Raw genomic sequence first — 23,710 nt, 5'->3', positions numbered from 1 at the left:
TATCTCTTTAAGATATCCATCCATGTATATTCTTTGGTGTAGCAAATAACACTTTTCATGTAGTTGGCATTTAATAAAAGGTAGCAAAATTAATGCAATCATGAACGACTTGTCACACCTCTCCCCTACTGGCATGTTAAAGAAAAGTTGGATACACTTTTCCTACATTTTCTTGAATAAATTTTAATTACAGTAATAATTTCCAATGAGTAAATGAAAGCCTTGCTTCACAACTCAGCTTTGGTAAATTACTTTTCTGGATGTGCTGAGGTAGCCTTAGAAAGGTGGTGATGATACTATAGATTATTTCTGGAAATTAGAATAATCTTCACAAAAACATGTCTGAGTAATCACTTTTTATCATAACACAGAATAAGATCAGTTCCTCTAGTTGTATATTGTAAGGTGAAGAATGGTACTAATAAGGGGCCACCACTTTGAAAATCACCACCATCAGCATAATATAAATTGCAGGCATTGGGTCACTTGGAATTAATTTTCCTCTCCTCTCGTCCATCTGTGGGTCACATTAGAAACCCAGGAATAGTATGAAGGCAACATTAAAAACCCAAAGGAACCAAGCAGGACATGAGAATTATAAAAGCTTTAAATGCTGTGCCACTTGGTGGTTTTCCAAGTCAGTTTTCTAAAGGCTACTTGACTGGAGAATTTGTGCTACATTTTATACTTTTCCAATAATGGTAAATTCAGTTGGATATTTATGATCCGATAAAGAACTATAATGTTTAATGTAGTATTTTAAGAAAAGAAACTGCTCTACTGTATGTTATACCACACAAAATGATTTCTCTCTTTTTTAATAACATAAAAGATTTAAAGAGATCTTAAGTTATGATGACATTTAAAAATCACTTTTCAATGTCTGAATAATTTTAAGGTCAGAAGCTACCTTAAGTTAGTTTTGGAATAAGGCAAGATATAAATAAATATAAAGCATTAATAAGTAAAAATTTAAAAGAAAAAATTATGCACAGTTCTACCAGGGCACAACTCTTCATTTTTCATAGTCCCCTCAAGACTTTTCAGTTGCATATATTAGCCATTTCAATTGTTGTAATCTTTATTAAACACTTCTTTTAATTATGCATTTTCATTTAACATTATATCCTAAGCATTTAAAATATTTTGAAAGATGGGAGTTTATGACTACATAATTTTTTAAAACATGAGGTTTATTAACATGAGATGATTAATTATTAAAGTCTTTCTTATTCCTTACCTTAGTTTAGAGATTACTAGTAGCAACATTGTAATACCTAACGTTTATCAAGTAGTTATTCAGCCTCTCTTTAAAGTACATGATATCTTTAAATGTTATCTATAAAAAGGGAATAATAATACTTAATTAACAGCTTTATAATGAAACACACATAGAGGGCTTAGCTCAGGGCCTGGCACATGACAAGAACTCAGGAAGGAGAGTTTCATCATCAGCCTCATCACCATTTTCACTACCGCTCAGTCTTTGGTTCTTTATTTTGGGTATCACTTTCTTGGGGATTTCTTTTGGTTTTCCCAGGATTGCATGAAATCTGTGTGCCTGTACCACTACCGAAATGCCTATTTTCCTGTTGTAATTGTGTATTTCCTTCTTGCCTGATTGCCTTCTGGGTGGTATCACTCTTGAAGTCAGGGACTTTGTCCTTGTCGTTGTGTTCCCTGAATCTTCATCAGCAGGATGTGTAGGAGTAGTTGTTAACTCATGGGTTGTTGATTGAATGAATGATTTATTTAAAGCTTTGTAGCTGCAAGGATTTATGATGGTGAAGTGAGGTCGTGTTTTGACTTACGAAATGGTCAAAAGAATATTTTCTGTTACAGTCCACTGATGTCTGTGAACAGATCTTGAGGGTGGTGAGCAGGTCCAATCGACTGGAAGAATTGGTGTTGGAAAATGCTGGACTTAGAACGTGAGTATTTTCCTGAATATATGAATGTGTTGCTTTAAAACATTTTGCCCTTTCTTCTAAAATTAATATATGGTTTTGAGAAAAAAATCAATGCCATCACCTGTATAGTGTTTTCTTGTCTTAGAAAAAAGTCCCTGTGATCCCCATCATTATTACAAAGGTCAAGGATTTTATCATCTTTTGTGGTATGTCACATGGTATCTTTGAGGATAAATAAGGATAATGTGTAAGAGCATGGACCCTTGGGTCAGATGCCTCAGGTCTTTGGGCAAGTTGGTTCAGTTCTCTGTACCTCAGTCTCTTCATTTTTAAGTTGGTGATAATAGTGCTTGCTTTATAGAATTATGGTTGTAAAGATAAATGAATTAATACATGGAAAGTGTTTAGAAAAGTTTCAAAATCTTTTGTATTAGAGATGCTATGCGTTAGCTTTTACTAGTGCCATTAATCATAAATCGTAGTCATAGTAATGGCACATTTCATAGGATGTTATTATTTGGCTTTGACCTGTTTCAGCCATTTCTCTCCCTTTTCAAATTCACACTTAAATAATCTTCATCTAATGTGGTTCAGTAACAATACCCAAGCCTTACTAGGGGCATGAGACTTTGAACCCGCCGGAGTAAAGACATCACTACTACTAAGTGAGGAGGCTTGGCAGTTTCATAGTCATAGCACTTAACACACTTAAGTTAAAAACACCTAAAATAGTGCTTTTGACTATGAGGTGGTTGGATGGCATCACCGACTTGTTGGACATGAGTTTGAGCAAGCTCTGGGAGTTGGTGATGCACAGGGAAGCCTGACATGCTGCAATCCATGGAGTCGCAAAAAGTTGGACACGACTGAACAACTGAACTGAACTGAAAATACAGTGCTAGCAACTATAGCCTTCAAATTCAACAATTAGGGCAATCAGTTCTGCCTTCATGAGTATTGCATGAAATTAAAACTGATATAAGGAATAGCCTATTGCAATTTTCATTAAAAGCAATTCAACTCAGGATTTGTTTTTTAAGTCATAGAAGGGCCAAAAGTACTATTAATAGTATCCTTCAGTGTGTCTTTAAAGGAACAATTATACATTTTTCTTTGGAATGAGGTTTGGACTGATCAAGATGAACCATATTCTAGCTATGACTTTATGGATTCTCTAATGAGGATATGTACTTGTGAAAATAGATTGATTCTTAACAAATAAGATATATAGATTAATGTTGTAGAGATAGATTGGTTCTTAACAAATATGATATATAGGTTAATACTGTAAAGGCTTCTCTCTGTTTTAAAATTTCACTCTAGCTGTTTTGGCATTAAATTTTCTAATTGAGTCATTTTACACATTGTGTCTTACTGTTCTGTTTACCTGCAGAGATTTTGCACAAAAACTGGCCAGTGCTCTAGCGCATAATCCCACTTCAGGGCTGCACACGATTAACCTTGCTGGCAACCCACTGGAGGATCGAGGTACTGTGGCATTTACATGACCGTTGATGCCAGAACTGTAAGAGGATTAGGGAGTTTTCATTTAGCCATGCCTGAAGAATAGTGTCAGTCTTAGTTGTAATTATATTATAAATGCTCTTGTTGGCTTAAATATTTTCCAGCCTCTGGTGAACATACTCATGCTCCTGTATGATCTTACAGAAAAACCCAAACAAGGTTTTTGGCCGACCCAATATGATTTTTATCAGCTGACGAACAGTTTTTGAAGTGATCCAAGTGGAAAGGAGGATATTATTTTTAAATGATTGTATTGACTATTTCTTGCTGGGTAGCAAATGACCACAAACATGGCAATTTAAGGTTACCTAGATTTATTATCACACAGTGTCTTTGGGTCAGTCTGGGTACAGGTTCACTGGGTTCTCTTCTCGGTATCATGAGACTGAAGTCAAGTCAGCTGGGGTTTATGTGATCTGGGGTCTTCTCAGGCTCACCGGTTGTTGGCAGAATTAAATTCCTGAGGCTGTAGGACTGGGTCACCATTTTATTGTTCCTTGCCAGTCCGGGAGCACTTCCTATGCCTGAAGGCTGTGCTCGGTCCTTACCATGTGGTCCCCTCTTCTCCCAACTTCACCATCTGCCTCGCATTCCAGGCCAGCAGAAGCACAACTCTCTGATACTTCACTTTCTTGTAGACAGGTCACCTGTTTGAGTCAGACTCCTCCAAGACAGTCTCCCTCTTGATTAATTCAGAGTGGACTGATTAGTAGCCTAATCACATTGTGATATCCCATCATATTCCTTTTTTTCCCAGTTACTTATTTTGTAATGGGGTATAGTTAACAGTGTTAGCAATTAACAGTTAACAATGTTGTGATAATTTCAAGTGAACAGCAAAGGGACTTAGCCATACATATGCATGTATCCATTCTCCCCTAAACTCCCATCCCATCCCGCCTGCCACATAACATTAAGCAGAATTCCCTGTGCTATATGGTCAGTCCTTGTTGGTTATCCATTTTAAATATAACAGTGTGTACATGTCCATCCCAAACTCCCTAACTGTCCCTTCCCTCTATCTTTCCCCCGGCACCCATAATTCATTCTCTGTGTCTGAGTCTCTTTCAGTCTTTTAAGTTCACTTGTATCATTTCTATTTAGATTTGTGATAGATAACCCATCATGTTCTTTGGTCTACCCAACACACTTAAAGAAATTATATAGGGTGTGTTTACCAGGGACAGAAATCTTGAGGACCAGCTTACAATTATGACTATCACAGATGTCTTTTAATTTTTAACGAGATTTGAATGTAAGAACAGAGAGGAGTTGAAGGACTAGATTTCATGAGGAGGCAAAAGAAGGTTTCATTAGAAAGTGAAGCCTGAGAGTTTGAATTCTCAGTAGGAGAACACTGATGGATGAGATTAAGGAGAAGTAGCTTTATCTCTGGAGGGGATGTTTTGTTTTCATTGTGTATTACAGATGTTTTCCAGCGTTGTTGACTAAGGGCCTTTCATCTTGGGATGTTATATATTTGATGAGGGTTCGTTATTAAACTGAGCTGAAGATCCTGGTGTAGACACTCAGTTCTGCATTTTTATTCCTGATACTGACATTGTTCTTCATTGAGAAAGATACCCATGTGGCATCCAAGGAAACATTTGAAGAGGAACTTCTAGCATCTGAAATAGTGAATCTAAAGGAAGGTTGAGACTAAATTGAAAAACTAGATCACATGAAAGGCACTCTCATAGGTGTAAAAGGCAAAGCTGAAAATAATGGAAACATAACTCTGAAATAGGGGTTTCTCTGGGGTTTTAGTATTTTCTTTAGGAAAAACAAGTGTTCTCTCTACTAGTCAAATGCTACGAAGAGGTGACTATAACCATGTAGATCACCTTTTATAGATAGGAGGGCTGTTTTGCTTTTGTTTTTAAGATGGAAGGAACTCAAACATGTTTGTCTACTGACTGGACGGAAACAATGGTTATTAAGTGCTGGTCGCTAGGGATGTGAAACTCAGAGTATAGTAAGGGACATTCCTTGGTCATCAGGAAAGCGCAAATTCAAACCATACTGAGATACCACCTCACAACCAGTAGTTCAGTTATCATCAAAATAAGTGTTGGAAAAGATGTGGAAAACAGGAGCTTATGTGTTACTGGCACGAGAGTACAATGGGGCAGCCTCTTTGGGTGCTGGTTAGCCAGTTGCTTCAAAAGTCAAACACAAATTTACTCTATGTCCCAGCAGTTTCACTCTTAGGTGGTCCCCAAGAGAGATGAAATGAATGTCTGCTCAAACACTAGTGAATGAGTGTTAATAGAAGTTCATGGTTGCCCCAAAGTGGAAACCCAAATGCTTATCCCTGGTGGGGGGATAAATAAAATGTGGTATATCTGTACTGTGGACCCCTGCTCCACAGCACAAGAGAACGGGGCACTGGTCCTGCTGTGACACGGGTGAACCCCAAAAATATATTTAGGGAAAGCAGCGAGACCCCAAAGATCTTTCATATTATTTGGGCTTAGGAGGCTGAAAGTGAAGTCACTCGGTCATGTCTGACTCTTTGCGACCCCATGGACTGTAGCCTACCAGGCCTCTCCACCCATGGGATTTTCCAGGCAACAGTACTGGAGCAGGTTGCCATTTCCTTCTCCAGGGGATCTTCCCGACCCAGGGGTTGAACCCGGGTCTCCTGCTTTGTAGGCAGATGCTTTTAGGGGAAGATTGAGTCTGGAGCTCTTCATCTTTCCTGTGGTGTGCCTCGTATGCCCTGAGGCGCAGCCCTGCTGGACAGCCTTATCTGTTGACTCCCTCACCTTGGGTTTGAACTCCTGAGATAGCCGTTCCTTCATTCTGTTGCACTGGAATTAGATATGGATGTCTCTGTACCAGCCTTACTGCTCATCCCTCCTCCTTGTCCATCATTCTCTCTTCATCTCCTAAGACACACCACACCTAGCCCAAGACCTTATATGCAATCAATAAATATTTTCTTTAAATTGAATTTCATTTCACAATAGAATTCCTTTTTTTGTGGCTTTTAAATTGGAATTGAAAACCATGGTGAAGTTTTATCAAGATTCCTTTGTGCGGAGTCAGAACCAGTGTGGAGAGATGACGTGTCTCTGCCTTTTCCTCCATTTCCCTACCTGTGTGACCTGATCCTTGTGCATTGTTCACCTATCTGCATTCCCAGGTGTGAGAACCAAGAATCATTCCAAGGATGTTTGCCAGAGCTTCACGTGTAGATGCTGACTCTCCAGGGTGTTTTCTGCTCACTTACACTCAAGCCTTGACACTTCTGGAAATATTTTCTCAAGGCTTTCTATGTTTCTGCCCTTTCTAGATTCTATCGTTGCTATGTTTGGCCGGAGCTCTTGGAAAACTGCCAGCACCTGTATTCCCCACCTTTTTTTCATTCTTTGGACTGAGCCTCCGGAACACACATTCTTTACAGGCTTTTTTTTTTTTTGCTTCCATCCAGGCTAAAGATGATTGGTAGCTTTTCTGCTCCTGGATGGGAAGTCTACAAGAAATCCAACTGAGTGTAAAATATTTATAGAGACTTCAAAATAGGGGAAAATGGTCATGACTTTTGTTTCTGAGCTTTCCCCTGAAAAACAATAAAAAAGCATGGGGGGAGGAGCGTACAGTTGAATTGTTTAGTCTGTAAAAGAGGCCAAGCCCAGGAAGATTATTTACAAGGACATGCAAAGAAACACAAGGCACTTTGGCAGCCCAGAATGCTGAGGAATTTAAGTACCAAGTAGAATTTGATTTTTGCACCTGAACCATCCTCTCAGGGCCTTATTTGGAAACTCTCAGAGCGGAAGCTTGGCTCCTTGCGTTGTGATATGAATGTTGATGCAGCGAAGCCCTGATATTTACAGCTCAGCCTCCCCGTCAGGCTCGTGCGCAGAGGACAGGCAGCCTTCTGTTGTTAAGGGGCTGGTGGTGGAGGAGGGTGAAGTATGACTTAGTAGGAGGGGGGTCGTGTGTCCTGGCGGTGCTTCCGATGCAGGAGCCCCAGCAAGGCAGTGAACAGACCACACGCATTCACGAGCCCTTCGTGTCCCAGTTGCGGGGCCAGCCAGTTCCCCAGCTTGCTCTTGGCCTCCTAATCTTGTGTGTTTTCAGACTGTAGGTCAAGACCTGGTAAGCATTTTAATAAAAAGAAGAAATAGATCACAATAGAAAATAATCAGAGTGCATTGCTCAGGAAAACTGGGGTTTTAGTTTTTGCTTATATGTCTATGTGCTTATTTTGGTATGAGCTGCCTGCACCACGATGTCAAATCTCTCTCTGTGTGTGGGTCATGGTAGAAAAGGCTTGAAACTCCCTGGGCTTACTGCACTGTATTAACTAGTTCTGTGTTGAGTCCTCTGGATTGACCTAGTGTCTGAACCAGGGTGTTCCGGTCATCGCCTCCTGACTAATGCTTTGGATCTGATGACTTTTGGGATTAAAGTGGAGTGTTCTGGGAAACAGAGCTCTCCTCTCTCCACTCGTTTCACACACTTTCCTTCCCTAAATGTCACAAGCTCCGTGTCCCAGTCTCCCTGGTTACCGTTCCCAGTTACCCTCGATTTTATGATCTTAGCCCCGTCAGGAATGTCTGTCCTGATTTCCTCCCCTCACTTTATTCTAAATCGGATTATTTTGTTTAAAGATGATTTAGAATCCCGTCTTGAAATGTTTTTCTTTTGGAAATGTTGACCTGACGCACCCAAGTTTTGTTTTTTGCTGACCATCTGGTGGTGGCTCTGATTTGGTCTGAATGAGACAAGACAAATGGATTCTAGAAATGCTGCTTACATTTGAGGGCGGGGTAGATCCTTCATATCTCATTGTATATCAGTGGGTTTTAGAGTTAGAATACGTGGGTTCAAATCTGAGTTTCTCCACTTTGCATCTGAGTTTCCTTGGACAAATTACCTAACTTCTCTATACCTCAGATTTCTTGAAAATAATAATAGCACCTCCCACACAAGGGTGTTTTAAGGATTAAATGAGAATATACATAAAAGGCATAGGAATAGCAATGAACTGTGTCACATACTGTGCACTCAAAACATGTTAACTTTTAGTGCCACATTTGACTCAGAGCAGCCTTGTGAAGTAAAATAGTGCAAATGTTGCTCTCCTTTTATGGATCAAAAAGCTGTGTTTACATAATTTGGAAGAGCTTACAGAGTCATACCTAGTACTGATTGTTCAGACTATTATCTAAAATTTCATGAGTGATCAGTCAGTCAGTCTCTTAGACTGTCTTTTGGACTTTCTGATTTGGTTGTCTCCATTTCCTATGGAAGTAGAAGGAAATATTTGTGTATGAGATGTGGAAAACATTGGCTTATTCCACAGCGTGTCGATACATTTTCTTAAGCACTTTGATATTTAACAATGCCAGGATTCTGTGTGATAGCCACACAACAGAAAATACTTTTCTTTAGAGTCATGATTTAGCCATATTTAATTGATATGTTTATGATTACACAGTGTAAAGCAATATTTTAAAAACTGCATAGATTTGGATTTTAGGGCATTCAAAAGTTAAGTGTATTGACTGTTTTTTCTCCAGTAGTCTTTTATTCCTATATTCCTAGTTCTTCAATCTCTTCCTCTCAACTTCATCTTTGAAATGGAAATACTTCATCATGTTTTATTTATCTTAAAAAATATTTTATTATTTATTGTGTTTATCTTTAGCTGCGTTAGGTCTTCATTGCTGCACGCAGGCTTTTTCTAGCTGTTGAGCAGGGGCTCCCTTTGCTGTGGTATGCAGGCTTGGCACTGTGGGAGTTTCTCTTGCTTTGGAGCACAGGTTCTAGGTGTGTGGGCTCAGCTGTGGCACACAGGTTTAGTACCTCTATGATATTTGGGATCTTCCTGGACCGGGAATGGAACCTGTGCCCCCTCTATTGGCAGGAGGATTCTTAATCACTGACGCCTCAGGGAAGTCTCTTATGTTTTATTTATTTAGTTAGTTTTCTTAGTGTTTCTGAACTCTCCAGGGAAGCCATCGAAATTAGTAGAAATCTAAAGATTTTAACTTTCACCTGTGATCTGACATTACAGTGCTCAAATCTATATGCTTTCTAACAGCCAAGAAAGAGTCATTTGTTTCCCTGATCATATTGCTAGAACTCCATGGGCAGAATTTTGTTCAATTACCAATATTATGCTTTCAGTCAACAAGGAGAAGGGGACAACAGAGGATGAGATGGTTGGATGGCATCACCAACTCAATGGACATGAGTTTGAGTAAACTCCAGGAGTTGGTGATGGACAGGGAGGCCTGGTGTGCTGCAGTCCATGAGGTTGCAGCGAGTCGGACACAACTGAGCGACTGAACTGAACTGAATCAACAAGGACCAACCTTAAACCATTTTTTCCTTACCATGTGAATCACACAAATTCTAGGATATCAAAGTTTTAGAGTTTTATAGTAATTGGGTGACACTAGTGGTAAAGAACCCGCCTGCCAATGCAGGAGACCTAAGAGATGCAGGTTTGATCCCTAGGTCAGGAAGATAGATCCCCTGGAGGAGGGCATGGCAACCCACCCCAGTGTTCTTGCCTGGAGAAACCCCATGGACAGAGGAGCCTGGTGGGCTACAGTCTACAGGGTTGCAAAGAGTCGGACATGACTGAAGTGACTCAGTATGCATGCTTGCATGCATGTTATTGTCATAGAGTTTTAAGTACATGCATGATTAATGGAGTAAAACAGCAATGTCAAATTTAATTTCCTGTCTTTGTGAGTTAATAACTTCTGATTGCAAATTAAAATTCTAAACATTTTATAGTTACTTTTTATTATCATAAATATTTTGAAGCAGAGGGAGCTATAATGGTTTCCATTTTGAAAGGAGAAATAAAAATTAGACCTTTTTTCCTTCTAAACTTGACGCAAACTAAAACAAAAATAAATTACAAGAAGGGTTATTCATCCAGTAAAGTCTCCAGATGAAAGCTTTTGGTGATAAATTTTGTTTTAATTCATAGCTCCGAAGGCTGTGTGGCTTTATTTGGGGGACAAAATTGAATAGTTTTGGCCAGAAGTTAAAAAGTCTTTTCTGTCCTTTCTTTGTGGGGAAATATTTTCTCGATGATCATCTTCTTCCATGGCACTATTTAGTAACTAACTTCAGGAAATACAAGGCAGGTGAATTTTTTTTGTTTTTCCTGAGAGATTTTAGCTGCCAACCACTCTCAATTTATTCTTGTTGCTAAGACCCCATTTCTGAAGTCTGCCAAAGTGGAGGACTATTTATTAAAAATGAATTCAGTTCTTTTATTTTTGAAAAACTGAACAGTAACTGACCTCATTTATGCCTTTCATTCCATTAGCACTTAGCAAGGGTATTTCTTAAAAGAGGAAATAGAATGTATTTATGATTTGTGGATGACTAGGAAGCTGAAACAAAACATTTTGTAGAGAAAGATGCTAGTAAAACTTAGTCTAGAATTAGAGAAAAAAATACTTTAACCAGACAGTCTTGTGTTTGAGTCCTCTTTTACCTTTAATCCTGCTTTTTAAATAAATGATCAAACATAACTTTACTCATCTTTATTCTAACTTAGGAGCTTCACCTTTCATTGCTTTCATTACTTAGGGTGTGATAGTTCTATTTCTAGAGAAAAGTAGTATTGTATTATTTATTCCTTTTTGTCTACCTTCATTTTTAAAGGAAAGTTTCTGATTAAGGCTTGAATAGAGTGGTGGGTGTCCTTGCATTTGGTTGTAGGCATTTGCAGTTTTATGTATTGAGTAGAGTTCCATGTACTATAGAGTAGGTTCTTATTAATTTTTTTTTCATGGGTGATTTTTATAAATTGGAGTATAATTGCTCTGCAATGTTGTAGTTGTCTCTGCCATATATCAGCGTGAATCAGTCAAAATTATATACATTTCCTCTCCCTTTTAAGTCTCCCTCCATCACCACTCCACCCCTCTAGATTGTCACAGAATGCCAGGCTGGGCTCCCTGAGTTAAATAGCAGCCTCCTGCTAGTTATCCATTTTACACGTGATGGTGTCCTTTCTTAATTTCTCCTATAGTTATCTGTTCTCTATTGGGTTGGTCAGAAAGTTTGTTCAGGGTTTTCTGTAAGATGTTATGGAAAAACCCGAAGGGACTTTTGGTCAACTCAACATACGGCAGTGTGTATGTATCAATTCCAATCTCTCAATTTATCTCCCCCTTCCCCCTTGCTAAATATACAGAAATTTTAAATTTTAATGAAGTCCAACTAATCAATGATACCTTTCATGGACTGTGCCTTTAGTGTAGTATCTAACAAGTCATTGCCACCCAGTCGTCTAGACTTCCTCCTCTGTTATCTTCTGTACCTAAGTTTTCTGAAGTAACTTGTATTCAGTGAAGTATAATGCACAGTCATAAAGGTCCATAAGTTCCAAGTTTAGATCTTAGTGAATTTTTCCGAAGGGAATGCTGTCACACAACCACTATGAAGGTCAAGAAATAGGACATGATGAAAATTCATGAACTTGTCTGTGTATTCTGCTTCTGTTATGCCTGGAACTTCACCACTATAGAATTATACAATGCGTACTCTTTTATATTTGGCTTCTTTTGCTTTTCGTTGTGGAGAGGTTTTTAAATAATAGATTTATTATTTTCTTAGATAGGGGATGTTATTTCTTTAGGTTTTGCTAAGTTGTATTTTTCATAAGGATTTCTTCTACAGTGATACATTTTTTGATCTGTAGACTTTTTTTTTTTTTTTTAATACCCTTCTGTTCCATTTGTGGTGTCTGTAGGATCTCTTCTGGTGTTCTGTTTTCATTTCTGATTTTAATACTTTGATCCTTCACTTTGTCTCTCAAAGTCTTGCTGGGATTTATTAATATTATTAGCTTTTATTTTTTAAGAACATACTTTTAAAATTTATTTTATGACTGCTTTCTATTTAATTGAGGTCTTCCCTTTGTTATTTCTTTCCTTCTGTTTATGGAGATGAAATGGGGATTAATTTATTGTTGCTTTTTAGACATCACGAGATGGATACTTTGATTATTAGTTTACAGTTCTTCTTTATTCACTTCTGTATTTAGGAGTATAGACTTCACTCTAAGCATGGCTTGAACTGTACACCAAAATTTTGATGTCTTAATTTAAAATATTTAAATCAATTCATTTCACAAGAATGTATTGACTAAATATCAGACCTCTCCCCTCTTTGCAGTTAACACTATGGTTTAGCATATTCAAATCTCTAGACATACTTTCAATTAAAAAACCTTTTTAACAGTACTTAATCCAGTGATTGTCAAACTTGTTTGGGAAATAGTGTGGGAGACAGGCAGGGTCTCCCAGTACCTACCATCCTTGGGGAAACACCCATCTAGAGACTTAATCAAGCTGAATGATGTTTAGTTTATTTCTAGAGTAGTACTTATTACTTGGTAAAATTTATATTTAATTGGGGGTTATGTGATAGGTAGCAGGCTAGCACAGTAGCTCCTTACCGGTGGCTGGGGTCTGAGAACCAGTCTATGGGACCTTCCAGTTTTAGGATGTTTCTCAAAACATGCCTCTCAGGAGGTCGTAACTCAGGTGAAGCAGGGGGTTGGTTGAAGGTCCTGTAGAACATACATTGATTGTTCATCTGTTACTTACTTCCTCCCAGAAAAGAGTCTCCACTTATTGTAATCCTTAGGCGAGTGAGGGAGTTTTCACAGTCTCACACTCTGACTGTTAAATTTAGAGACCACTTGATTTTTAATACTGTAAATTCCTTGGGAGTTATTTTATGTTACCAAACCTACCTTCAGGAAGGTAGGTTAAAACATCCTCTGATGCTTTGTCTAAGGTTGTTAGCTGTAAGCCAATTAAATACTGAAATTCATCGGCTTAAAGTAAAGCTGTTATCTGAATAATGCCACATTGTGTTTCTTGACAATAATTAAATAGTATGCATCCGCTGACCCAGAAGAGTGATCAACTCATTAAGACACAGGTTAAAAAGAAAGGCGGGAAATTAGATCACTCTTTTCAAGACTGTTTGCATTTGAAATAGCACTATGAAGAGAGGATAACACTTTGTCCAAAGAAAAGCACCTCTAATGGTAAAGTTTTGGTAATTATTATGCCTTTCTCTTACCCTAGCTAGGAGAGAAAGTAAAGGAGAGGGGATAGTAGATGATTAGAAAACAATTAACATTAGGAAAAATGGGCACTTAAATTGGAATCAAACTTCATTTTCAGGCATTGTAAAACAAATGCAATCCTGACAACTTAAAAATTCTAACGATCCCTTTCTTTCCTTTCTTTCTCAGGTGTGTCCTCTTTAAGTGTTCAGTTTGCCAAACTCCCAAAGGGGTTAAAGCATTTAAATTTGTCTAAAACCTCATTGTCACCTAAAGGTACAGTATATCTTACTTACTTAACTTTGTGTCTATAATGTATTTACTGCCCCATGCTTCCTAACATGGTTAGAATTATTACTCAGTTATGTATCTGCCTTTAATAATGTAGTTGATCCTTGAACAACATGGTTTGAACTGCCAGATCTACTTACATGTGGATATGTTTCCATAGTAAATGCTACAGTACTGCATGATCCACGGTTAGTTCAATCTGCAGAAATGGAGGAACTGTGGATACGGAGAGCTGGCGATTAGTTATGTGCAGTTTAATCCCCGTGTTGTTCAGTGGTTCACTGTATGTGTGTTATAACACTCTGGCAGTTTTAATGTAAAGAAATTATCTGATTGAAATTCTGGTGTTGTAAAGTGAAATGCTTTCAGTATGGAGAATAATCTGAATGTCCACCATGCAGTCTTCAACTTTTTAAACTTTGAGTCAAGGAATATTCACCTGGCAGCCTCCTGTTCCTAAAGGCAGCTGGTTGTGTTGTGTTCTTGTTGTTTTGTTTTTGATTTAGCGATTTTTTTTTTTTAATGAAATAGTTACAATGCTCTGTTAGTTCCAAGAGCATAAGATTGTGATTTGATATTTCTGTATGTTCAGTTCAATTGCTCAGTCATGTCCAACTTTTTGAAACCCCATGGACTACAGCATGTCAGGCTTCCCTGTCCATCACCAACTCCCAGAGCTTGCTCAAACTTATGTCCATCGAGTTAGTGATGCCCTCCAACCATCTCATCCTCTGTCATCCCCTTCTTCTCCTGCTTTCAATCTTTACCAGCATCAGGGTCTTTGCCAGCCAAGTCAGTTCTTTGCATCAAATGGCCAAAACATTGGAGTTTCAGCTTCAGCATCAGTCCTTCCAATGAATATTCAGGACTGATATCCTTTAGGATGGACTGGTTGGATTTCCTTGCAGTCCAAGGGACTCTCAAGAGTCTTCTCCAACACCACAGTTCAAAAGCATCAATTCTTCAGTGCTCAACTTTCTTTAGACTCCAACTCTCAGATCCATATATGACTACGGACCTTTGTCGGCAAAGTAATGTCTCTGCTTTTTAATATGCTGTCTAGGTTGCTTCCAAGGAGCCAAGTGTCTTTTTATTTCATGGCTGCAGTCACCATCTGCAGTGATTTTGAAGCCCAAGAAAATAAATTTTGTCACGGTTTCCATTGTTTCCCCATCTATTTGCCATAAAGTGTTGGGACCAGATGCTGTGATAATTGTTGACTGAATGTTGAGTTTTAAGCCAGCTGTTTCACTCTCCTCTTTCACTTTCATTAAGAGGCTCTTTAGGTCCTCTTTGCTTTCTGTCACAAGGGTGGTGTCATCTGCATATCTGAGGTTATTGATATTTCTCCTGGCAATCTTGATTCCAGCTTGTGCTTCATCCAGCCCAGCGTTTCTCGTGGTGTACTCTGCATACAAGTTAAATAAGCAGGGTGACTTATACAGTCTTGATGTGCTCCTTTCTTGATTTGGAACCAGTCTGTTGTTCCATGTCCAGTTCTAACTGTTGTTTCTTGACCTGCATACAGATTCCTCAGGAGGCAGGTCAGGTGGTCTGGTATTCCCATCTCTTGAAAAGAATTTTCCACAGTTGATTGTGACCTACACAGTCAAAGGCTTTGGCGTAATCAATAAAGCAGAGGTAGATGTTTTTCTGGAATTCTCTTGCTTTTTCTATGATCCAATGGATGTTGGCAATTTGATTTCTGGGTCTTCTGCCTTTTCTAAACCCAACTTGAATATCTGGAAACTCATGGTTCATGTACTATTGAAGCCTGGCTTGGAGAATTTTGAGAATTACTTTGCTAGCATGTGAGATGAGTGCAATTGTGCAGTAGTTTGAGCATTCTTTGCCATTGCCTTTCTTTGGGATTGGAATGAAAACTGACATTTTCCAGTCCCATGGCCACTGCCAAGTTTTCCACATTTGCTGGCGTATTGAGTGCACCATATTCATAGCATCATCTTTTAGGATTTGAAATAGCTCAACTTGAATTCCATTACCTCTGCTAGCTTTGTTCATAGTCATGCTTCCTAAGGCTCACTTGACTTCACATTCCAGGATGTCTGGCTCTAGGTGAGTGATCACACCATCGTTATTATCTGGGTCATGAAGGTCTTTTTTGTATAGTTCTGTGTGTTCTTGCCACCTGTTTTTAATATCCTCCGCTTCTGTTAGGTGCATACCACTTCTGTCCTTTATTGTGCCCATCTTTGCATGAAATGTTCCCTTGGTATCTCTAATTTTCTTGAAGAGATCCCTAGTCTTTCCCATTCTATTGTTTTCCTCTATTTCTTTGCATTGATTCTGTATCTTACCAAGTGATTACTACTGGTTGTGTTTTTCTTGGTTCATCCTTGGAAAGACTTCTTTGCTATCACATCCCCCCCCGCCCCACCCCAACACACACACAAACCTGTCAGATGGACTGTCTGCTATACAGAAAATGGTTGGGCCCACTGCCATTACAGCCGTCACTCTCGCTGTACCCGCTCTGTTTCCTGTCTTGGAAGTTGCCTTTCTTTCCCCAGGTTCTTTCCTGACTCCACTCACCATCCTCCTAATATTTTCAGTTCTGTTCTTATTTTGCTACATCATCACCTTTATAATACTACCTCTACTAATTGAAATCTTCCTGCATACATCACACCTTTGTACATGCTTGAAAAGTTTTTATTTCATCTTGTATCGGGAAAATCTCCATTCTTCCCTCTGTTTCTCTGTGTGTCTCCTTTACTACTCACACAAGACATGTCACTTCTGATATTTCTGGTCACCAGATATGTGGACGTTTCCCGCCCCCCGCCCCAACACACACACACCAGGCAGCTCTCTGCGACACCAGCCGGGTATCCTGTAATTCAGCTCAGTATCTACCTGGAGGTGACATCAGATCCCACAAGTTAAGGGCTCGGTCCCACGAGACTGTTGTGCCCCCAGCACCCTCCTCCCCCGCCATGCCATTTACATGCCTAGTGACAAGCCCAGGTTATCAGAGGTTCTGAAGTCTCCCTCCTTGAATTTGATTAATTTGCTAGAGTGGTTCACAGAACTCAGGGAAACACTTATTACACTGACTAGTTTATTAAGGGATATGGTAAAGGATTCAGATGATGAACAGCCAGAAGAAGAGATCCACACGGTGAGGACTGGGAGGGTGCCAAGCACAGGAGCTTCTGTTCCTGTGGATTTGGGGCATCTCACCCTCCATGTGTAGATGTGTTCATCAACCTGGAAGCTCTCAGAAGCTCTCCAGAGCCCATGGTATGTTTATGGAGGCCTTACCATGTAGGCATGATCAATTATTAACTGCATTTCCAGGCCTTCTCCCCTTTCTGCAAAAGTGTTGGTGGGTGGGAGTGGGGATGAAATTCCAAACTTGTCATTGTGGCTTGGGCTTTCTGATGACTGGTCCCCACCCAGGAGCCCACCCAGAGTTGCTGCATTAGAACAAAAGATGCTCCTACTGCTCTTATCACTTAAGAATTTATAGGAGTTTTAGGAACCCCAAGGCAGGGTCAAAGACAAATATCAGAACAAAAGATGTTTCTAGTGTTCTTATTGCCTAGGAAATGACAAGGGTTTGAGGAGCTCTGTGCCAGGAACCGGCAAAGGGGGCAGAAACCAATACATATTTTCTCTTATGCCACACATCTCCAAATATTTTTAGAGAGCTTCAGTATACTTTATAAAACCCTCATCTGTGGTCATCTCTTCTGGGATGTCTTCCCTATTCCTGAGGCTTCGACAGAATCACTTACTCTTTCCTTTATGTCACTTCTAGATCATATCTAACATCATTGTGTGAATTTCGTGTTTGCCCTACGAGAAGGGGGCTCTCTTTGCCACGCGTGTGTGTTTCTTATCTCCATCTGTCCAACACCTGAGAGAGTGGTGCTACCAACCCAGTGTGGGTGTTAAATGAAAAGTTTCTTGAGTAATTTGCCACTGTCTTTTGAGGGTAATATGTGTAGTGATTGCCAGTTCTCCAGCAGATCGTCTAGGCTTGAGTCCTAACATTTCTACTTAACTACAAATATATGAATACATCTCAGTCCCTTGGTTCCTTAGCAACCTCATTTATAATATGGAAATTTGAGTCTTTACTTCATCAGAGGTGGTGGAATTAAATGGGTTCAAACGCACTGTGTCATTTTTGGCACAGAGTGCCATGTTCTCCCTACCACCATCATCTTCCTCCTTCCCTCCCTTCTCTTTCCTTCCACCCTTCCATCATATAGTGTTTTTCCATCATGTATTTTTATATGTTCCTATTTTGCCCAGGACACCCTCAAGTGTCCCCACCCACAAATCTGGTGAATTAGTGCCCCTCCTGGAAGATTCAGCTTCTATCTCCTTTTCTCTCTGAAGTCCTTATCAGACAACCTCCTCTCACCACCCCCTGCAGAACTAGATGCCCCTTTCTCTGCATTCCATAGCCCTTTGTGAATCCCTCCACTTTGGCGCATTTCCCACTGTGTTCTGGTTGTGTCCTAGCCTGGAAGGTTCTAGCTGGCAAGGCTGTTGTGTTCTTCATTGCCGTGTCTCTGACATCTGGTGCTGCAAGTTCTCACTGACTGTGTCATGGGTGAGTGGGTAAAGCAAAGTGGTCCCGGAATGGTTTTCTATCCATCCATTCCTACTTTATTCCGACCGTGCAGTCACACTGAGTGATTTGAAATTGGGATGAGTTCCATTCATGCCTGATTGTATCCACATGTTTAAGATGAAGGGACAAAAGTAACTTTCCAAAGGGAAACAATTCACCAGGAGCAGGTGTTTTCTGTCCTGATGCCTAAAGCCATCTACAGATCTAAAAGCTAAGATGTAGTCCCTTTCTGTTCTCAGTATTCTACATCAGCAAATCAGTTTTATAAAAACCCTTTTCCTGATGATTATCAATGCATTACGTATTTATGGTAAAGACTTAGAAGATTCTGAGAAGTATAACTAAGAAAGCAAAAACTACTTGCAATACTAGTACCAAGTCTTTACAAGATTGTCACTGTTGACACTTTGGTACTCTTTTTTTTCCTCACTGTTTTGTGTCTGTAAGTAGTTTTTTTTTTTTTTTTTTTTTAATATAAATACCTACAAAAACCCACATATGTATATATGTAATTATACTGTGATTACTATTTTGTAAGTTTTTCCCTATCCCCCATAGTAAATTGTGATCATTTGTGTCAGTAAACACTTGGTCACTTTCAGTGCTATGTGATTGCCCAGTGTATGCAAAATGTCCCCTCACTTATATACATAATCTAATATTGTACATTTAGACCATTTAAAATTCTTCAGTAGTGCAGAACACCCTATTATGACATCTATATCTAATCACCAGTCATGAGTTAACTTCTTCTTTAGGATAAAATTCTTGTAAGTAGAATTGTGAAATCAGTGTTTGTCCAATTTTTAAAAAGCTGTTTCTGATATGTATTGTCAAGTTTGTCCTCCAAGTGTTTTGTATATCGGTGGGTATTATTCTCTATTTTTTATTGTTTATCAAGCATATGAACAAAAGTGTAATGATATTTTAATTTTAGTTTCTTCAGTTATTGCTTAGGTGGCTTTTCCCCCTTGTTCCTTAGTCAGCTATATTTCTTTTGGAGGAAATTGCTAGGTCCCCTCTTTTGTTACTCTTCTATTTAAAGTGTAAATTTTTTTCTTATAAAATCATTTATCATGTGCTTCTTTTTTAAGGTAGAGGTTTTTTTATTTTAAAACCTTGATATTTAACATATTTGTTAATTATTATTAATATGAGACAGATAGAGGGATGTAACAATCTTTGATCCTTCTGAGGGCAAGCTTGGGTTGATGCCCTGTCCCTCCCAGTGATGGGAGCGGGCAGGTTCTTCAGCTTCCTCTGAATCAAGACAGCCCCATGTGCCCTCCACCCTTTACAAATGAGGATCCATACCTTTATCTTTTTTCTGCAATAAAATTTGTTTGAGAATTAATATTGTTTTATATTATGTAACCCAGAGAGTTTTAAGTTATCCTTCCTAGGATGTATATCTTGAAATGTTGCCTTTTGAAAAATTGATTTCTTAAAGGTTTCCAGTGTTCTTGCAGACTGTTACAAAGGATCTGAAAGGTCTGTGGATTTAAAATAACTCAGATTAAATTGCACTTTCAAACTTTTGCTGAATTTGACTAACATATTTTATTTCTGTGAAAACATTTATATTCATGGCTCTATAATTCAAGGCAGATTTTTTTTTTTTAAATCTCCTCATGACATCCACACTGTGTCCAAATATCCTTTCTCTTCCTCAGATGTGAGCTAAGTGATAGTTTTCTGGATTTCTAGTAAATGTCCTGCTGGTTGCCAGATTATGTCAGTGCAGGGCCATCTGGTACCACCTTTTTCCAGCTGTAAACACTCCAATAATAAATATGAAGTATGGTCAAAATCACTAGATAGCCAGAATTGAGAATAGCGTGAAAATCTGTGTGTAGTTTAGGTTGGAAGCGCCCTGATTCTTTCCATCCTATATTTTTGTAATTTCCTGCCATTACTGTGCTTATTAACCCAGGCCTCATGTGGAATGGGCTCAAGAGGTAGGGGAGGAAATCCTCCATTCTGTCTCAGTAGCTTGCAGCTGAGCTGATAACACAATTCTCTCCCAATTCTAATCAGACATTGGCCAACTGCCAAGCACCCATATTTGTCAAGGAGTGTTTTGCTGTCAAGACTAATTTCACCTTCTAGTTTCAGAATTTATTTATTGAGTTTTGTTATACCTCACTAAGGACATAATTTTAAAAATGATTTTCTTGATGAAAGTCTGGTGTTTTCCAAATGTTTGGACTCAATTATGCCATTACAAAATACATTGATACTACCAGTAGCAGACAAATTGAAGAAAGCTGGTCATTTGAACAATCATAGAAGTTACCTCCAGAAATCAACCTTTTCTAGAGGCTATCGCAAGTTCCTTTTGTCTAACATTATCAAATCTCCACCTCCTTCACTGCCAAGCCCATGGCTCTCACCTCTTTGATAGTATTCAGTTCAGTCCAGTCGTTCAGTCATGTCTAACTCTTTGCGACCACATGGTCTGCAGCACACCAGGCTTCCCTATCCATTACCAACTCCCAGAGTTTGCTCAAACTGATTGATTCCAGCTTGTGCTTCATCCAGCCCAGCATTTCACATGATGTACTCTGCATTATGAGAAACGCTGGGCTGAAGGAAGCACAGGTTGGAATCAAGATTGCCGGGAGAAATATCAATAACCTCAAATATGCAGATGACACCACCTTTATGGCAGAAAGTGAAGAAGAACTAAAGAGCCTCTTGATGAAAGTGAAAGAGGAGGGTGAAAAAGTTGACTTAAAGCTCAACATTCAGAAAACTAAGATCATGGCATCTGGTCCCATCATTACATGGCAAATAGATGGGGAAGCAGTGGAAACAGTGGCTGACTTTATTTTTCTGGGCTCCAAAATCACTGCAGATGGTGATTGTAGCCATGAAATTAAAAGACGCTTACTCCTTGGAAGGAAAGTTATGACCAACCTAGATAGCATATTGAAAAGCAGAGACATTACTTTGTCAACAAAGGTCCGTCTAGTCAAGGCTATTGTTTTTCCAGTGGTCATGTATGGCTGTGAGAGTTGGACTATAAAGAAAGCTGAGTGCCAAAGAATTGATGCTTTTGAACTGTGTTGTTGGAGAAGACTCTTGAGAGTCCCTTGGACTGCCAGAAGATCCAACCAGTCAATCCTAAAGGAGATCAGTCCTGAATATTCATTGGAAGGACTGATGCTGAAGCTGAAACTCCAGTACTTTGGCCACCTGATGTGAAGAGTTGACTCATTGGAAAAGACCCTGATGCTGGGAAAGATTGAGGGCAGGAGAAGGGGACAACAGAGAATGAGATGGATGGATAGCATCACTGACTTGATGGACAGGGAGGCCTGGTGTGCTGTGGTTCATGGGGTCGCAAAGAGTTGGACATGACTGAGCAACTGAACTGAACTCTGCATATAATTTAAATAAGCAGGGTGACAATATACAGCCTTGATAGTATTGACCTCACTAAATTGTGATTATTCAGCTGTCTTTGTTTCCCACTGGATGGCCTTTGAGAGGGTAAAATATTATTCTCTGGGTCTCAAAAGCCCTTGCCTGCTATACAGTAGCCTTTAAATAAAGATTTGTTGCATTGGATAAATCCTTGTGTATCACTGGCTTTTCATCCTGGAATTTATTTAGCTTCTTTCCTAATGGTCTTTGAATTTTCTGAGGGCAAAGAATGGGTCTTATTTACCCATACCTCCCAATCCCCAGCATTTTATAAACATGTTATGAGCACTTAATAAATGCTGAGTTGATGGGCCAAGAAATTCTTCCATGTACTTAAGTAAAATATTTTCCCCATGTGCCTTAAAGTCTTCTCTATACAAACCCAGATGCACACTCACCATCAAGAAGTGGCTCAGTAGCCTTTATCGGACACACACTGGAGTTGGTTCTTTGTACCTCTCCAAAGCTGAAGGATAAGAAGATAACCTCTTCATCAGTGCCACACATTCTAAAGTTGGAGCAGAGAACTGCTCTCATGTGGGGCCATAGTTGTAATGCTCACCTTTTTTCTTTTTTTCTTGAAGTGCCTCTTGGGGTTCTGCAGTCATGACCAGTTTTGGCCTGACCCTTGCCCCTTATCTGATGAAGAAATTATCCATGTCTGGACAAAAACCCCATGCCCTATTTTAGGGGGCTAAGACAGCCTGGGATTTTCAAGAAGAATTTTAGTGAAAAAGCAAAACAAAATGATTTATGATAGTATACCGAAGTTAGAAATACTTTTCTTTCCAAAATATACAGTTTCGAACAATGGACTTTCAGTAGAAACAGAAAAAGCATTGCAAAATCCCACATGCCTATTATCTGAAGAATAATCATCAGTGATGATTGTGTGTATTGACCTCTTTAAATATTAGGGAGCGACTAGTCCTTTCTGGGCTCACATTTTGAAGTGTCCTGATGAAAATCTACCTACCACAAGGTGCTAACAGACCTGTTTCAGTTCCTATTACCCAGAGATAGTAGACCATACCTCTCTCTTTGCAGAGCAATCTTGGCTCCTCATATATTCAGCTTTTTTTTTTTTTTTTTTTTTTTTTTTGAGGTGATATTAGCTTGAACCACTTATGCTAGAGTTGACTTGAATCATTTATGTTATTGTATATAAATAGTGTATAGAGTGATAATTATCAGTTTTTCCTTTTGATTGCTTGTTCCATTGTGTACAGAGCATTTTCTTTTTGTAAAGTCTGTTTCAATCTAAATTTTGCCTTGAATATAATGCATTAAGCAGAGCAGTACATTCCTGTATTAACTTCCACATACTTTCAGTAGTCTAAAGTATCTGACTCTGAATCTGCATCCTTTTAATACTGTACAATAAAGCAAGAATCACCTAGCAGGATTAAGAAAGGGATAAAAATGATCAATTAGATTGTTTGCATCATTCTAAGACTTCAGAGTAAAATCTTCTCCCTCTACACCATTAGAAGTGGAGCAGAAAGAAGCTGACTCCATTTCATTCTCCTCAGGGAGTTGGTTGTCTGTGACTGACTAACCTGTTCTTTTAGAGATGTCAGAAGACCAACCTCAAGCTGCCTTTTGGGAATGGTGCTTATGGTTAACCTCAGTCCTGAATGTTGATGGGGCTGTTGGACCCTTTAAAGAAAAATCACACAACTCATTTTGGTTCCTGGAATGGAAACTAAGCTTTGTCTTGTCATTGATGCAGGGGTGAATAGCCTTTCTCAGTCACTGAGTGCCAACCCTTTGACAGCCACCACCCTTGTCCATCTGGACCTCTCAGGGAACATCCTTCGCGGAGATGACCTCTCGGTAGGTTTTCTTTCCCTTACTACCATCTTCCATGAAACTGTA

The 23,710-nt window shown here is 39.1% G+C and overlaps 1 protein-coding gene across 4 annotated transcripts in view; it reads left to right on the top strand.

The window, feature by feature from the left end:
• The window catches only part of CARMIL1 (capping protein regulator and myosin 1 linker 1), a 303,752-nt gene that overhangs the window by 171,249 nt on the left and 108,793 nt on the right, over window positions 1-23,710 (top strand). For all 4 annotated transcript variants that reach the window (XM_061147461.1, XM_061147460.1, XM_061147459.1 and 1 more), the window contains 4 exons: window positions 1,843-1,931; window positions 3,304-3,398; window positions 13,693-13,779; window positions 23,565-23,668. In XM_061147461.1, the coding sequence (XP_061003444.1) occupies window positions 1,843-1,931; window positions 3,304-3,398; window positions 13,693-13,779; window positions 23,565-23,668 (375 nt within the window). The remainder of the gene's footprint in view (window positions 1-1,842; window positions 1,932-3,303; window positions 3,399-13,692; window positions 13,780-23,564; window positions 23,669-23,710) is intronic.

The sequence above is a fragment of the Dama dama genome, chromosome 7 (assembly GCF_033118175.1).
Source record: "Dama dama isolate Ldn47 chromosome 7, ASM3311817v1, whole genome shotgun sequence".
NCBI classification, from domain to species: domain Eukaryota; kingdom Metazoa; phylum Chordata; class Mammalia; order Artiodactyla; family Cervidae; genus Dama; species Dama dama.
The sequence above is the reverse complement of the archived record's forward strand: the minus strand, read 5'-3'. Positions and strand labels throughout refer to the sequence as shown.